Below are 18,230 nucleotides of genomic sequence, written 5' to 3' on the forward strand. Positions count from 1 at the left end.
TAACATTTTTACTACAAGCAAAGATCGGTGATCAAACTGTTGGAAGAGAATAACATAATTCTAAACAAACTTGGTTTTGGTCTGGTTCTTGGTCCAGGTACAGTAATATTGAAACTTATGGACTGTGGTTATTAGTTTTAAGCATAGCTTTATCAGAAAATTTGTATGTTTCTTAAAATGCATTGCAACCAAGGCCATAGAGAATAGTAACCTTATATACTTCCTTCTGCTATTTTCCTACAAATTTCATTGATATTAAAATGTGATCGTGAGGTAAACAAGATAGAAACTTGGGAACAAAACACAAAAACTGGCTGTCAGAAAGTCAAGGTTGTCCTGCACATTACTCATATGCAGGACTTCCTAAGGCCTTGGCAAGAACCACAAAAATGGTTATGAAACACCTAAGAGAACAACAAGGACAGAGTCCTCAAATCAATACACAAGATAATAGGCTCCAAGAGTGTCTTACCTTCTTCTCGTCTTAAATTCCGTTCAATGTTTGCTACACAGGAAGCACAAGTCATACCAGTGACCTGGATGTAACACTTAGATGAAGTCTTTGCCTCCACGTCGTGAATTGGTGTCATCATTTTAGTATAAAATTCATCAGTTGAAGTCAAAAGCGGCATTTCCGATGATGTCTGAGCTATTATTACAAATGGCTCATTTGTATCTGGTGGACAGGGAAAGAGTCTTTTCATTTGAGGTATTCTTCAGCTGCATCCTTGCCATTCATCACAATCCACACCTCCAGGTACTGTCAATCCATTCCTTTAAAACCAGCATGGACCTAGAGCTCTCGGCACTGCTTTTTTACACTTTCCAGAAAGTGACTTCAAATTTCAATGCTGCCCATCCCAGTTCTCTGGAAAATCTGAACTAACTGAATAAACAAAATTTTGGTTATACCAAGTTCTTCTAGTTATTTTCTCTATTGCAAACCCCAGGTAGAGAATAGTTTGTTGATGGATAGCTCTTATTTTTATAATGAATTTTTATCATTATGTTAATGATTTGGATACTGGCATTAAACCAATTCATGATATAGTAAAGAGAACAAAAATCAATTTATAAAACAGCATTGCAGTATGATGTCATTTAAAAATTTTTTGTGTAGGGGCGCCTGGGTGGCTCAGTTGGTTAAGCGACTGCCTTCGGCTCAGGTCATGATCCTGGAGTCCCTGGATCGAGTCCCGCATCGGGCTCCCTGCTCAGCGGGGAGTCTGCTTCTCCCTCTGACCCTCCTCCCTCTCATGCTCTCTGTCTCTCATTCTCTCTCTGTCAAATAAATAAATAAAATCTTTAAAAAAAAAAAAAATTTTTTTGTGTAAGGGTGCCTGGGTGGCTGTCGGTTAAGCATCTGCCTTCGGCTCAGGTCATGATCCCGGGGTCCTAGGATCGAGCCCCGTGTCGGGCTCTCTGCTCAGTGAGGAGCCTGCTTCTTCCTCTCCCTCTGCCCACCCCCCACTTGCGCTCTCTGTCTCTCTCTCTCTCACACTCTCTCGCATGCACTCTCTCTCAAATAAAATCTAAAATATATATATATATATAAATTTTAAAAATTGTGTATATGTATATATGAGACCATGTATGAGAAAGTCAAAATATTAATGGTGGCTATTTCTGAGGAATGAGGTTAAGGCAGGAATAGAATGACAAACAGATGAACACATTTTCTCTATAGACACTTCTGTATTGTTTGAATTTTAAACACTAATACTAATATATAGTATTTTTTTACATTAAAATGTCTTTGTGGATAATGGAAGAAAAGGTAAGGAGTAAGTCAGCAGTAATCTTTGTTCTGTACAAAGGAATATTTGGGGGGTGCCTGGGTGGCTCAGTCGGTTAAGGGTCTGACTCTTGATTTTGGCTCAGGTCATGATCTCAGGGTCGTGAGAATGAGCCCCATGTCAGGCTCTATGCTGGGTTTGGAACCTGCTTAAGATTCTCCTTCCGCCTCTACCTCTGCCCCTCCCCACAGCCGCGTGTGCATGGGCACACACTCTAAAAAAATAAAATAAAATAATAAAAGGGATATTTGGAAAATTTCTCCAGAGAATGTTTATGCACTGTGGAACAATGGGAATCTCCTATCATCCAGAAGTTCCCCTGCAGTCTCAGAAAATCTGCCATTCTGTTTTAGTTTATCCACTGCAGTATTAATCACCTCCAAGAAGGGAGAAGTTATCCTCTCTAGCACATCCATGCACTTGCAAAGCTAAAGATTTTATACTCTCCTGCAGAGATAAGGAGGTGAAGAGGTGATGTGGAAATTTTCAGGCACCTAACTTGTTAAAACTGGTTCAGGTCTATTTGGCTAACCCATAGAGGAATCCCTGCATCAGAGCTGGTTTTCAGGATGCTAGAGAGGGCATCTTTTGTAGAAACTTTAACAAAAGCCTGACCATTTAACTCATAAATAATGACCTAGACTTCCCAAATCAGTATAATAGCTCTTAAATTTTAATGCACATACAACAACCTGAGGGATTTTGTTGAAATGCAGATTATGGTTCAGGACATTTAGGATGGGGCCTGAGATTCTGCATTTCCACCACTCTTCCAGGTGATGGCACTATAGCCAATCTGGGTTACAGCAAAAGACACTGATGACAATTGACTAGATTAGATACTCCCAATTCCAAAATCAGTCAGTCTCTGATCTTAAGAAAAGCAATTTAGAAAACTATACTTCTTCATTCAGATTATGAGAGCATTATTTAGGAAATAGATGGTAAAATTTACCAAATGCTACTGTTATCTTAAAGAATTCAAAAAGGAAGCTCATTTGCCCAAAGGAAATAGCTGTGGCTTTGAAAAAATACATTATTTATGGGCGCCTGGGTGGCTCAGTTGGTTAGGTGACTGCCTTCGGCTTGGGTCATGATCCTGGAGTCCCAGGATCGAGTCCCAGGATCGAGTCCCGCATGGGGCTCCCTGCTCGGCTGGGGTCTGCTTCTCCCTCTGACCCTCCCCCTTCTCATGCTCTCTCGCTCTCTTTCTCATTCTCTCAAATAAATAAATAAATAAAATCTTAAAAAAAAAAGAAAAAATACAATATTTAAACCCATCCAGGAGCTTACTTCTTTCTCTCATAATTATTATCAAGACTTAATTCTGAAATTAGACACTGAAAAAAAGTTTATACTGCTAATTACTTGATGCCCTGTTCTAGTATTCAGTGATTTGAGGTACCAGAGATAACCCATAATACAATCTGCAATTTTCACACTCTGGAAGTTCAGTACTAAATTAAAATAAGTCATAGAGATAGTCCCTTTTAGCTACCTTAGCATGGCCTCTCAACAAAGATCCATAAAATTGTGTTCTTTACGCCAGTGAGTGTGGCAACCAGAAGAGCAAAAGCTTCCATCTTCCACAGAAGCAGTGCAGGTGTTAAGCCACCACACTGAATTAAATGACTACTTTTCTTAAGTAGATTTTCTATAGGCTGTAGCAACACTACCTATGCTTAAGTGAATTCAAAAGGAAGGAAGGTTGACTTTCCTGCACTTGAGGCAACAATCAGAAAAGATTCCAAAAATTTCAAGAAAGGGTTTCCGATCTCATCCTCAAAACTGGTGGGTCCGGTGTCTGAAGTAATATGAAGAATAAATACATAATCATAAAATGGATTAAAAAGAATCAAAAACATCATTTCTGCAACGTACTCTCAAATGATTCAGAAAAAGTTAGTGTGTGTGCATCTGTGTGTGTATGTCTGTCAACAGAGAGAATGATAAGGCAAATGTGGTAAAATACTAAAAATGAGGGAATCTGAGAGAAACTGGTAAACAGGAACTCTTTGTATTACTCTTGCAGCTTTTCTATAAGTTTGAAATTAAAAATAAAGTTACAATGGGCGCCTGGGTGGCTCAGTTGGTTAAGCGACTGCCTTCGGCTCAGGTCATGATCCCGGGGTCCTGGGATCGAGTCCCACATCGGGCTCCCGGCTCAGCGGGGAGCCTGCTTCTCCCTCTGACCCTCCCCCCTCTCATGCTGTTTCTCTCTCGCTCGGTCTCTAATAAATAAATAAATAAAATCTTAAAAAATAAATAAATAAAGTTACAAAAAAGGAAAAGAATTTGAGTTTTTTCTTAATTGGTTACTGAAGACTTAACTTCATATATTATATATCCTTTTAAGAGAATGATGAGATTGACGGTCATGCTAAAAAGTACCTCCTATGCAAGGGTGGTTCAGTATTTGTAAATCAATCAACGTGATACATCACATCAACAAAAAAAAAAAAAAAGAAAGAAAAAAACATATCATTTCAATAGGTGCAGAAAAAGCATGACAAATTACAACATCCATTCATTATAAAAACCCTCTAAAAGGAGGTCTTAGAGGGAACATACCTCAACATTATAAATGCTTTATATGAAAAACCCACAGCTAACATCATACTCTATGGTGGAAAACAGAGTTTTTCCCCTAAGATCAGGAACAAGACATGGATGTCTGTTCTCACCACTTTTATTCAACACAGTACTGAAAGTCCTAGCCACAGCAATCAGACAACAAAAAGAAATAAAAGGTATCCAAATGGCAAGGAAGAAATAAAACTTTCACTGTTTGCAGATGAGATGGTACTATATAGAAAACCCTAGAGTCCACCAAAAAACTACTAGAACTGATAAATGAATTCAGTAAGGTTGCAGAATACAAAATCAAGGTATACACCAATAATGAAGCAGCAGAAAAAGAAAAAGCAATTCCATTTACGATTGCATCAAAAACAATAAAATACCTAGCAATAAACTTAACCAAATAGGTAAAAGACCTGTACTCTGAAAGCTATAAAACACTGACGAAAGAAACTGAAGACAAAACAAAGAAATGGAAAGACATTGCATGCTCTTGGATTGGAAGAACAAATAATATTAAAATGTCTATACTACACATTTAATCTAAGCAACCTACACACTTAATGCAATCCCTACCAAAATACCAATAGCATTTTTCACAGACCTAGAGCAAACAATCCTAAAATTTGTATAGAAACACAAAAAACCCTGAATAGCCAAGGCAATCTTGAAAAAGAAAAAGAAAACTGGAGGTATCACAATACCAGACATCAAGTTATATCACAAAGCTGTAGTAATCAAAATAGTATGGTGCTGGAACAAAAATAGATACATAGATCAATAGAACAAAACAGAAAGCCCAGAAATAAACCCACAATTATATGGTCAATTAATCTTTGACATAGGCAGCAAGAATATGCAATGGAAAAAATACAGTCTCTTCAACAAATACTGTTGGGAAAACTGGACAGCTACATGCAAAAGAATGAAACTGGACCACTTTCTTATACCATACACAAAAATAATTCAAAGTAGACTGAAGACCTAAATGTGAGACCTGAAACCAAAAACCCTAGAAAAGAACCCAAGCAGTAACTTCTTTGACACTGGTCATAGCAACTTTTTTCTAGATATGCCATCTGAGGCAAAGGAAACAAGAGAACAATAAACTACTGGAACTACATCAAAATAAAAATCTTCTGCACAGCGAAGGGAACAACTAACAAAACTAAAAGGCGACCTACTGAATGAGAGGAGATATTTGCAAATGACATATCCAATAAAGGGTTAGGATCCAAAATATATAAAGACCTTACCAAATTCAACAACAAAAAAACCCAAATAATCCAACTTAAAAATGGGCAGAAGACCTGAACAGATATTTCTCCAAAGACTTACAGATGGCCAACAGACACATGAAAAGATGCTCGACATCAGTGATCATCAGGGAAATACAAATCAAAACTACAATGAGATATCACCTCACACCTGTCAGGATGGCTAAAATCAAAAACTCAAGAAACAGCAAGTGTTGGCAAGGAGGTGGAGGAAAAGGAACCCTCCTGCACTATTGGTGGGAATGCAAACTGGAGCAACTACTCTGGAAAATATTATGGAGGTTCTTCAAAAAGTTAAAAATAGAACTATCCTCTGATCCAGCAATCGCACTACTGGGTATTTACCCAAAGAATACAAAAACACTAAATCAAAGGGAGACACGCACCCCAATGTTTATAGCAGCATTATCTACAATAGCCAAATTACGGAAGCAGCCCTACTGTCCATCGATTGATGAATGGATAGAGAAAGTGTAGTGCATATATATACATGTACACACACACACACACACACACACAGAGGAATATCATTTAGCCATAAAAAATGAAATCTTGCCATTTGCAATGACACGGATGGAGCTAAAGAACATAATTAGGGAAATAAGAGAAAGACAAATACTGTATGAGTTTACTCATACATGGAATTTAAGAAACAAAATAAATGAGCAAAAAAGAGAGAAACAAATTAACAAAGAGATTCTTAATTATAGAGGATAAACAGATGGTTACCAGAAGAAGGGTTTGGAGGATGGGTTAAATAGGTGACGGGGATTAAGGAGTGCACTTGTGATGAGCACCGAGAAATGTATGGAAGTGTTGAATCACTATATTGTACACCTGAAACTAATGTAACACTGTATGTTAACTACACCTGAATTAAATTTTTTAAAAATAAAATTAAAAAAAGAATTCACCAATGAAGAAAAAAAAGCACCTCATATTTCTCTATCTCCTTTAACTTTTACTGCCCACCTAGGATTAGTATGTCATAAAGACAAATTGTGCTGGCCCCTCTCTGTCTGGGAAGGGGTTATGGTGATAGGCTGTGAGGCCAGGACCAGTATTGACACTCATATTCAGAAAATGGGTAGCCACCATTTTGGTGGCATCTTAAACTCTGAATGATCTCTAGCAGAAATAGAGAATGCAATCTTTTGCTATCAACCTTTTATCCCAATAACATGGGTCACTGTAGTCACAACTCTATCAATTCTTTTATGGTGACGTCCAATGTGCCAAGGTTTTTTACCTATTCATCATGGCCATTAATGTGTTTGTTATGAACCCTAACAGATGTAGGGCACATAACAGGCTCCTGGTAATTATTTGTTGAACAATCAATTCCTGGCGCCCTTGACAATAGTTGGTTAAGGTAAAAGCCATTGTTAAGAGTTATTGAACATGTTGCATTCATGGATCCTGAGGACTAGGTAAATGATACACATGGTACTAGAAACTATCAAGTACTCTTACTTGTCTGACCAAAATTTCTCCTATTGCTCAAGTTTATCTTTGAAGCCATGTGAGGTTGTTGGAAAGTTACTTTTACTCTGCTCACATCTGTTATATAAAAACTCTTAAATGCCATTTTAATTATATTATCACTGCATTAAATAAACATATTAAAATAGATTTAATTCAGAGAGTTTATTTATAGAGGTCACTGCAGCAAATTATTTATACCAGTGCTTCTCAAACTTTAATGTGCATATGAATTACCTGGAGAGCTTATTAAAATTAAAATGTAGATTTTTATTTAATGGGTATGCGGTGGGTCAGAGAGTCTAGTTCTAACAAGCTCCCAGTGAGGGTGCTGCCACTGCTGATCTGTGAACCATACTTTAAGCTGCCAAAATACAGACCCAAATGAATAGGATAAATTCCAATGTGGGGGTCCAATCTGAAAGTCTGTGAGGTTCTTGCTTACAATAATGCCAGATATCAGATTTGATTTTAAAAAAGAATTATATATACATATATATACACATATATATACATGTATACACACACACACACAATGGAATACTATTTAGCAATAAAAAGGAATGAAATATTGATATATGTTACAAACACAGATGAACATTTATCTACCTTGAAAACAATATACTAAATGAAAGAAGTTAGACACAAAAGGACAAATATTCTATGATTCCACTTATATGGTACCTAGAGTTGTCAAATTCATAAAGAAAAATATAGAACAGTAAATAAGAGGAGCTGAGGGAGAGGGAAGGGAAATGAGGAGTGACTGCTAATGGGTATGGGGTTTCTTTTGGGGGTGATGAAAATGTTATAAAATTAGCGATAACGGCTGTAAAACTCTGAATATACTAAGAACCACTGGATTGTATACTTTTATTAAAAGGGCAAATTTTCATAGCAGCAATGTCCACAATAGCCAAACTGTGGAAGGAGACAAGACGCCCTTCAACGGATGAATGAATGAAGATGTGGTTCATATATACAATGGAATATTACTCAGCCATCAGAAAGGATGAATACCCACCATTTGTATCAACATGGATGAAACTGGAGGGTGTTATGCTAAGTGAAATAAGTCAAGCAGAGAAAAACAATTATCATATGGTTTCACTCATATGTGGAACATAAGGAATAGCGCAGAAGACCATAGGGGAAGGGAGGGAAAAATGAACGGGAAGAATCAGAGAGGGAGACAAACCATGAGAGGCTCTGGACTCCAAGAACTAAACTGAGGGTTACAGAAGGGAGGGGGTGGGGGATGGGGTACCCAGGTGATGGGTATTAAGAAGGACACCTGTGGTGATGAGCACTGGGGGTTATATGCAACTAATGTATCGTTGAACACTACATCAAAAACTAATGATGTACTGTATGTTGGCTAACTGAACATAAAAAAAAAAAGAAAGAAACTTAGATACAATTGATATGGGAGTTGGCCCCACAGACATCTTAACATTTGCCATCCTTGGGGTAGCATATAATAAAATAATACTAGTTTAAAAATTTTTTTAAATAAAAACTCTTAAAAAATAAAACTAAATTTTTTTTAAAAATTTTAAAAATAAGAGTGAATTTTATGGCATGCAAACTACATCTTTATATTAAAAAGTGAGAATTCTATAATTTCTGCCATTTGTCATGAGTATGAAAATTAAGAATATTTAGTATGTCTCTGGGTCCTCTTCCACTGACATTTATCTAACACAATAATTTGAGCATGTGTTTAATTTTTTATGCTTTTCAGTTTTAGTGAGCTCGAAAAAAGAATAGAGCTATTTGATATCTTTCATTCTAATCAGAATAGCAAAAGTTAATAACATTGTCTGGAAATTAGTTATACAATTTTTCTGTTTTATTTACAGCAAGTAATTTCATTAGGGCATTTCCAGTTTAATTCAAGGCTAGGTTCAATACTAGTTCAAAATAACAAGTTCCCATAGGCAAATTCATTGAATATTCATTTTTGGTTTCAGTTCAAGGTAAGGGCTAGCAGGAAATAGACTTTGGGGCAGTTCTAGAGTCAGTTTCATTTGAATGTCCAAATTTAAAGCTACAGTTAAAATTCTATTATTTATTTCTACCTTTTTTTCTTGTCAAAACAGCATTTGCTTCTCCCATTATACATGTACACATACATCCTTGTCACAAAAAACAAAACACATAGGCAAGCACAATGGAAATAAGTATCACCTTTATCCTACCACTCATATAATAACCACTGTTAAAATTTTAGTTCATGTCCTGCCAGGAATTTTATTCACTCATATATATGAACAACATTTACACAGTATAAATCCTTACATGTGTTTATAAAATTTTGATCATACAGAATATACAGATTTTTAGCTTTTATTTTTTCATTTAACAAGATACCTTATACACTTTCCTGTGGTATTAAGTATCTTTAGTACTGTAATTTATTATGGCTCTATAGCATTTCGTCATATGGATGTATCATGATTTAATGTTACTAGTTTTTAAATATTACAGATAATTATGCAAACATCCTTCTGCATCTTTGTACACATTGCTGACTACTTCTATAGGACTTACTTCCAAAAACTGGAATTGCAGTGCCTATTACTCATTTATTATTGATGAAAGCCAAAGAATCCAAAATAGGAAATAAAAAACATTAGGGGAATCTGAGAAAAAAGTGATAATTACCTGACAAGGCAGCATCAAATCCCATGTCTTCTATTGCTTCTCTCAAGGTTTCTGGAGTGGTTAGTAGAGGATCATACTCAACAGTCCCATTGCCATTTGCAAGAGATACTCGTATGGATTTTACCCCTGCCTTTTTTGATATGACACCCTCAATAGACTGAACACAAGAATTACAAGTCATGCCATCAATGTTTATCACAGTTTCTTGAGTCAGAGGATGACTAGCTATGTTCAAAGGAATATTTTGAAGAGATGAGCCGGAGGGAGAGTTTGAGGTACTCTCAACTTCACTTGTAATACTAACTCTATATTGCCCTGGTGACACAGCCTCTATTGCTTTTCTCAGGGTTTCTGGAGTGACTGAGCTTGCATTGTACTTTACTATGGCAGATCTATTCTCTAAAGAAACTACTATGCTGCTTACATATTGGAGTGTAGATAAAGCACTTTCAATATTTAACACACATGATTTACAATGCATGCCATCTATAATGAAAGTGACTGTTGAATCACTGGTATATGATGGACTCCTTTGCTGTGATCCTTCTGAGGATTTGACTGGTGTATTCTTTAGGCGTTCTATATCAATAGCTCCCAACTTGAGGTACTTGGGCTGTTTTTTGATGAATGCTGGAAAGCCCACAGCTTCAATCTGCTTTTTTATTTCCTCTACTGTGATAAGATGAGGTTGGTAAACAATAGTAGCTTCTTGGTTGTCCAGGGAAACTAGTTAATAAAAAGAGAAATATTATATTAATTATTCCTAGGCCACTTCAGAAAACATTCTGTAGACCAAATCAATACCACACATAATTGTTTCTCTATCTTTGTTGTCAGTATCCTTTCTTAAGCTATTTCAGTTCTTTTCAGAAAATGTTATTGACACAGACTGAAAAAAACTAAAAAAATATGACCACTATATCTATGATCTCCAAGTTTCCACATGCCTGAATAGAAATATATTAGAGGTAGAGAGGACCCCAGGCATGTTGCATTAAAAACCCTGAACTCCGGGGCGCCTGGGTGGCTCAGTTGGTTGAGCGACTGCCTTCAGCTCGGGTCATGATCCCAGAGTCCTGGGATCGAGTCCCACATTGGGCTCCCAGCTCAGTGGGGAGCCTGCTTCTCCCTCTGACCCCCTCCCCTCTCATGTTGTTTCTCTCTCTCTCTCAAATAAAAAAATAATATCTTTTAAAAAAATAAAAACCCTGAACTCCATGAAATGCCATTCCTGCTGCCTTTTCTGCTTATTTAAGACCCATGTAACTTTTAATTATAATCATTAATTTTACCCACATTCACTCTGGGTATACGCACACCGTACCCCAGACTTCAATGAAGCAGTACGTATTTTAGTCCAGTGGATTCAAAACCCATGCTTAAGAAGAAAGCAAAAACCTCAACGACCAAAACGGAAAATTAAGCTCACAAAACAAACAAATAACACAAGATATATTACCTTTAATTCGCTGAACACCTTGCAGCTTCCCAATTTTTCCTTCAATGGTGCTGGTACATGAATGGCAGGTCATCCCTTCTACTTTCATCTTCAGCATGACTTCACCTGCTTGAGCCATACTGTAATCTTCACAAGTTCCTGACTTTTTCTCCAGAGTTCCGGTATCTAAACTGAGATCTGGAAGCAGCTGTATTATCTGATTGGCATTCACTATAGAAGGGATTACTGTCACCACTACAGTTCTTTGCTGAGGGGAAATTTTAATGTCTGTCACACCCTTGGTCTTGAGTAATGTGTTTTGGATATGGTCCCATGGCACAGCCAGTGAAGCAGCAACAGTCAGAAACACAGTCTCAGTTAAAACAGGGAGAGGATTAGAATTGTGGAGAATAGCATCAAAGCCCATGTCATCAATAGCTTCCAGTAGGGTCTTTGGAGTGTGTAGTTTAGGGTCATAAATAATAGTTGCATTTTTTTCTTCCAGTGAAACCTTTTGGAAGAAAATTTCAAGTCAGTTTAATTAAATTTCATGACCTAGAACTGAGAAATTAGCAATCATCATACCACATTCAAGAAGAATGGAACAAATAATTCAATCAAGTGAAGCTTCTCTATTAGGTCTCATCTTTACTATTCTCTTTGGAAAGAAACAGAAAATGTCTTCTGTCCTTATAGGAATGATAAAGTTATATGTAGGTGTATGTGACTCAAGTACTGATTAGGCTTTTGAAACATACACATGGACAAACACACCCTAGAATTTCACAACAGAGTACAAACAAATCTACTATCTCCTTTCACAAATTATTTCAATACTTCACACTCTACCAATTCAAAAGATAATAAAGGAAACAGGATCAGCTGCAGAAAATAAAAGGTGATATGAAGTTTAAATTTTAAGATGTTCAGTTAAGATAACTTTGGAAGAAAAGATATAAGCATGCTAGTTTATGATTAAAGGTAGTATTGTAGGATTTTGTAGCATATATTCCTATAACCTTCTAAGTTACTACAGCCTAGTATTACTTTTATTCAAAATAAGAACATCTTTATTGTTTCACCTGATTCAATGATAAAAACAATGATTGGATTCCTAAAGCTCAGCTACTGTATATAATTTAACTACTACCACGATTGCATGCATATCTTTGGCTGACATCTTACAAAAATTAATGATGTAGTCATACACACAAACACATATACACAAACACACAATTACTGGGCTGGGAGTCAGAAGATTTGCATTCCATTGAAAATTCTCCACTTAATAACAAATCACACTCATTAATTCTACCATCTGAAAAATGGGGAAATATGTCCTATATTCTTCTAGGGCTGGGTTGTTAAAAGGATCATATGAGTAAATACGTAAGAAAGTAGTTCTTTATAGCAGTGAGTTAAAGGTAAACACTGAACAACTAATATTTATTGAGCACCTATTATATGTGCCAGGAACTAGGATTCTCAAGACACAAAGCTGAGCATGACAGTCACAGGGAGCAATACTAGAACAGAAAATACAGAAAACAGACATGTATTCATCCCTGGGAATATGGGTCAGAAAAGGCTTCTTAGATAATATCTTAATGTAAAAGGACAAACAGAAATCAGCAAGGACGCATGAGGCAGGAATTCCAGACAAATGGATAAAGTAGATAAAGATCATAAGCGAGGGGCGCCTGGGTGGCTCAGTTGGTTAAGCGACTGCCTTCGGCTCAGGTCATGATCCTGGAGTCCCGGGATCGAGTCCCACATTGGGCTTCCTGCTCAGCAGGGAGTCTGCTTCTCCCTGACCCTCCCCCCTCTCATGCTCTCTCTCTATCTCATTCTCTCTCAAATAAATAAATAAAATCTTAAAAAAAAAAATTTAAAAAAAAGATCATAAGCAAGAGAATTAGGCAACTGATTTATTATGGGGCCCCGCTGGGGCGCCTGGGTGGCTCAGTTGGTTAAGCGACTGCCTTCGGCTCAGGTTGTGATCCTGGAGTCCCTGGATCGAGTCCCGCATCGGGCTCCCTGCTCGGCAGGGAGCCTGCTTCTCCCTCTGACCCTCCCCCCTCTCATGTGCTCTCTCTCTCTCATTCTCTCTGTCTCAAATAAATAAATAAAATCTTATTATGGGGCCCCTTTTATGCCAATAATGGTTTGCAATTTATCGTACTGGTAATAGGGTCTATGGAAAAGTTAAGCAGGGGAATGACATGATTGCATTAGCATTTTAGAGAAGAATCATTCTGGAGACATTTGGGGTAGAATGGAGTGACACAGGGGTGCCTGGGTGGCTCAGTTGGTTGAGCGACTGCCTTTGGCTCAGGTCATGATCCTGGAGTCCCGGGATCGAGTCCCACATTGGGCTTCCTGCTCAGCAGGGAGTCTGCTTCTCCCTCTGACCCTCCTCCCTCTCATATGCTCTCTCTCTCTCTCATTCTCGCTCTCTCAAATAAATAAATAAAATCTTTAAAAAAAAAAAAAGAATGGAGTGACACAGGATGGAAAATCAGGAGACTACTGCAATTGCACAGTGGTACAGAGAAGATCTGAATTAAGGCATGAACACTGGGGCTAAAGAAAAAGGGGCAGTTCCAACATACATTTGGGAGCGCAAGAACTAGTAAGGACATTATAGATAATAAAGGAGATGATTAGAATGACTTATATGTTTACAGTGTGGGCCAATGTATAGATGGTGTTGCCATTAACTATTATCAGAGATAGAGGAGGAAAACTGGAGGAAGTTAAGAGATTAGAGTGGAGGGAAAAGAAAAATGATAAATTTAGTTTTAGACCCACTGATTTTGAGAGGCGGTAGGGTATTAATGTTCTAAAGGCAGTTAAAATATGGGCATTATTGGGATGCCTGGGTGGCTCAGTCGGTTAAGTGTCTGCCTTTGCTCAGGTCATGATCCTAGGGTCTTGGGATCAAGTCCCGCATCGGGCTCCTTGCTCAGTGGGGAGCCTGCTTCTCCCTGTCCCTCTGCCACTCCCCCTGCTTGTGCTCTCTCTCTGACAAAATCTTTTAAAAATATGGGCATTATTATTACTATAGATTCCTGGTGAAAATCTTTGTTCCATAAATAAAAGCAATCCCAAAATATAATTAAAAGTAATTAAAAATCAGGGCGCCTGGGCGGCTCAGTCAGTTAAGCGTCCGACTCTTGATCTCAGCTCAGGTCTTGATCTCAGGGTCATGAGTTGAGGCCCTGCATTAGGCTCCATACTGGGTGTTGAGTCTACTTAAAAAAGTAATTGAGTAGGAAGTCTCACTTTAAACTGTCTACAATAGTTATATAGTGAAATCTTTCACTTATATTAATGAACTTAATATTTTTATTTCTTCCTTTAGCTTGGTAATCAATGGCTAGATATTTGGTGGAATCTTAAAATGTACCCATAGAACAAAAAAGATTCTAAGACCGATAATTCTAGTTGGTCAGCTTGCTCTTAGTTATGGAAGAGATCACTAGCATAAGGGATCCAAAACAGAAGTGGGAAAATAATTTAAAAATTTTATCTTGGAGTATGCCACATAACATTTCTCATGAATAAGCTGCAGTATAGCCAAACTACATGTAGTTCAGACATATACTTTTCAAAGAGATGCAATAAAATATAGTCACTATAAAATGAAGGCTTTTGTGTTTTTGTATCTCTAAAGAGATTTTCTTTTAAACTCTTGAGTCTACTGAAGTCAATGACTTTCTGATTAAGAAAATTACTTTAAAAAATTTAATACTCGGGGCACCTGGGTGGCTCAGTCGGTTAAGCATCTGCTTCAGCTCGGTCATGATCTCAGGGTCCTGGGATTGGGTTGGGCTCCCTGCTCAGCCGGGAGTCTGCTTCTATCCCTCTACCCCTCCCCCCAATTCATGCACACACTCTCTCTCAAATAAATAAAATGTTTTTTTAAAAAAAAATTTAAACAGGGCACCTGGGTGGCTCAGTTGGTTAAGCATCTGCCTTTGGCTCAGGTCATGATCCCAGGGTCCTGAGATCAAGCCTCACATCAGGCTCCTTGCTCAGCGAGGAGTCTGTTTCTCCCTCTCCTTCTGGCCCTTCCCCTTCTTGTGTTCTCTCTCTTTCCCAAATAAATAAATATCTTTGAAAAATAAAAATGTAAACATTCAAACTAAAGAGGAAGCTGGAGAACAGATGAGGGGTGGGAAAGGAGTGACTATAAAGGGGCAGCACAGGAGTTTTTTGACGTGATGGGACTATTAGTGTCCTGGCTGTGGTGGTAGTTAAATGAATCTATACATGTGTTAAAATTCACCAAACTAAGAAAATGAAATCATAGAACCATATACCAAAAAGAAGTTAATTTTACTGTATGATAATTGTCTTAAACAAACAAACAAAAAGATAAAAAAATTCAGTTAGTTGTATTGGCTAACATTTCAAGTGTTCAACAGCCACTGTGGCTAAGTGGCTGCTATATGGTACTAGGTATACATAGAACATTTCCATAATTGCAGTACATTGCATTGGACAGTACTGCTCCAGGTACTACTAATACTTTTTTATGATAAAGTACCAAACTTTTTTGAAAGGGTGGAAATTTACTTTATCTTTAAATACACTGTATGTGGTATCTTTTTTAAAAAGATCTGGTTTTGAGCTAATTTCCACCTCCCCAAAAAATGTTAATTTACCAACATTCCCGATGAGAAACTGTACTTAAAACTGACTTTATAAGCAAAAATCACTTTCTCACTAGATGGCTTGCTATAATTTCTACTGCATTGGCCTATCTTCTAATTATAAAAGACATAAGGAAATAAGGCAACTATGTATACAAAATACTACTTACAAAAGTTATATTACCCTATGTTGTTTTCATGCTGTGGACTAAAAACACTTCCTCATTTAGTAACTTCTTTTTGTGTGTTTTAAAGCTGGCCAACCACACTTAGCACAAACAAAAATGTTCCCCTTTGGGGTAACTTTTCCTCTGACTGTTAGATATCTAAGAATATCTAAGAGTTAGATATCAAAGAGACTTTTCAAGCCTAAAGTCTCAAAGGAAACAAAAACAAGCAGTACCTTTGTTTCTTTTAAGAGGAAATTCACATAGTGATTATCACAATACCTTTCTGGATACCAAATCCTTTGGCAGGAAGCTAAAATAATATTTATTTATTCAACAAATACTTACTGAGTGTCTGTTGTGCGCCTGGCACTGTGCTAGTTGCTAGGGATACAATGGTGAGCAAAAACAAGCACTGACTCTGTAAACCCAGAAATTGCTGGTAGCAATATGATTCTGGGTCGGCTTAACTCTTTCACATTATCCCCACCAATGAAAACCACCTCCACCTATTCACCACATTGTTCCAAAGTTTCAAAAGCTTATCTTTTTCTCTCAATCTTTCATTAAGAACCAATGCTGTTAACTGCACTACTAGTTATTTACCCCAAAGATACAAATGTAGTGATCTGAAGGGGCACCTGCACCCCAATGTTCATAGCAGCAATGTCCACAGTAGCCAAACTGTGGAAAGAGCTGAGATGTCCTTCAACAGATGAATGGATAAAGAAAATGTGATGTGTGTATATACATATATACACACACACAATGGAATATTACTCAGCCATCAGAAAGGATGAATACCTACTATTTGTATTGACATGAATGGAACTGGAGGCTATTATGCAAAATAAGTCAATCAGAGAAAGACAATTATCATATGGTTTCACTCATATGAAGAATATAAGAAACAGGGGTGCCTGGGTGGCTCAGTCGGTTAGGCGTCTGCCTTCAGTTCAGGTCATGATCTCAGGGTCCTGGGATCAAGGCCCGTGTCGGGCTCCCCGCCCAGCGGGAAGTCTGCTTCTCCATCTGCCCCTCCCCCTGACTCGTGCTCACTCTCTCTCCCTCTCTCTCTCAAATAAATAAATAAAATCTTAAAAAAGAGAATATAAGAAACAATGCAGAGGATCATAGGGGAAGGGAGGGAAAAAGTGAATGGGAAGAAATCAGAGAGGGAGACAAACCATGAGAGACTCTTAACTATGGGAAAGAAACTGAGGGTTGCTGGACAGGAGGTGGATGGAGGAATGGGGTAACTGGGTGACGGAAGTTAAGGAGGGCACTTGATGTAATGAGCACTGGGTGTTACATGCAACTGCTGAATTACTGAACTCTACATCTGAAACTAATGATGCTCTATATGTTAGCTAATTGAATTTAAATAAAATAAAATTTTAAAAAGAACCAATGTTGTTATTTCTATTTTTATAAGAACTATTTTTCCATTAAAATAAAAATAAACACATACCAGTCTATAAATTATGAATGTGACTCATAGGAAGGACTCAAGGTGGAAGACTATTCACTGTATTTAGATGAAGGCAGGAGTGGAAGAGAAGAAAAGAAAAGAAACATATTCTGTGGTCTCAATAGCATTAATAGTAGAGTAGAGGGTGCTAAATGTCCATAGAAATTATAAAGATCCATTATTTTAATGAGAATGGTATTCTTTATCTACTGAAATGCCTAAAACATGAAATTCAAGCACAGTATACTTAATCTGCATGTGACTTCTATATAATTTGCTCTCAAGTAGGATGAAAGCTAGAACCTTGGACAAATCACCCTAATTCAAAGAGCTTCATTTTCCTAAGAAAGCTTACTTTCTTACATTTTCATAACAACTCAACATAAAGGTAATCAGGGGTTTTTCAGAGCTTGAAAGGATTCCATCATTTTATATAGACTGAAGTCAGAAAAGTGAAATGATTCATCAGTTATCTTGAATTTCTTTTTTTAATTTTATTTTTTTATTAAAGATTTTATTTATTTATTTTGACAGAGAGAGAGACAGCGAGAGAGGGAACACAAGCAGGGGGGAGTGAGAGAGGGAGAAGCAGGCTTCCCGCTGAGCAGGGAGCCTGATGTGGGGATCGATCCCAGGACCCTGGAACCATGACCTGAGCCAAAGTCAGATGCTTAACGACTGAGACATGTAAGTG

At 37.4% G+C, this 18,230-nt stretch overlaps 1 protein-coding gene across 2 annotated transcripts in view; it reads right to left on the minus strand.

Moving 5' to 3' along the window:
• Positions 1-18,230, minus strand: part of ATP7A (ATPase copper transporting alpha) — a 153,743-nt gene that overhangs the window by 50,808 nt on the left and 84,705 nt on the right. For both annotated transcript variants that reach the window (XM_021678911.2, XM_044911518.1), the window contains 3 exons: positions 11,262-11,751; positions 9,803-10,528; positions 473-676 (listed from right to left, as the gene is read on the minus strand). In XM_021678911.2, coding sequence (XP_021534586.1) covers positions 473-676; positions 9,803-10,528; positions 11,262-11,751 — 1,420 coding nt within the window. The remainder of the gene's footprint in view (positions 1-472; positions 677-9,802; positions 10,529-11,261; positions 11,752-18,230) is intronic.

The sequence above is a fragment of the Neomonachus schauinslandi genome, chromosome X (assembly GCF_002201575.2).
Source record: "Neomonachus schauinslandi chromosome X, ASM220157v2, whole genome shotgun sequence".
Taxonomy (NCBI): domain Eukaryota; kingdom Metazoa; phylum Chordata; class Mammalia; order Carnivora; family Phocidae; genus Neomonachus; species Neomonachus schauinslandi.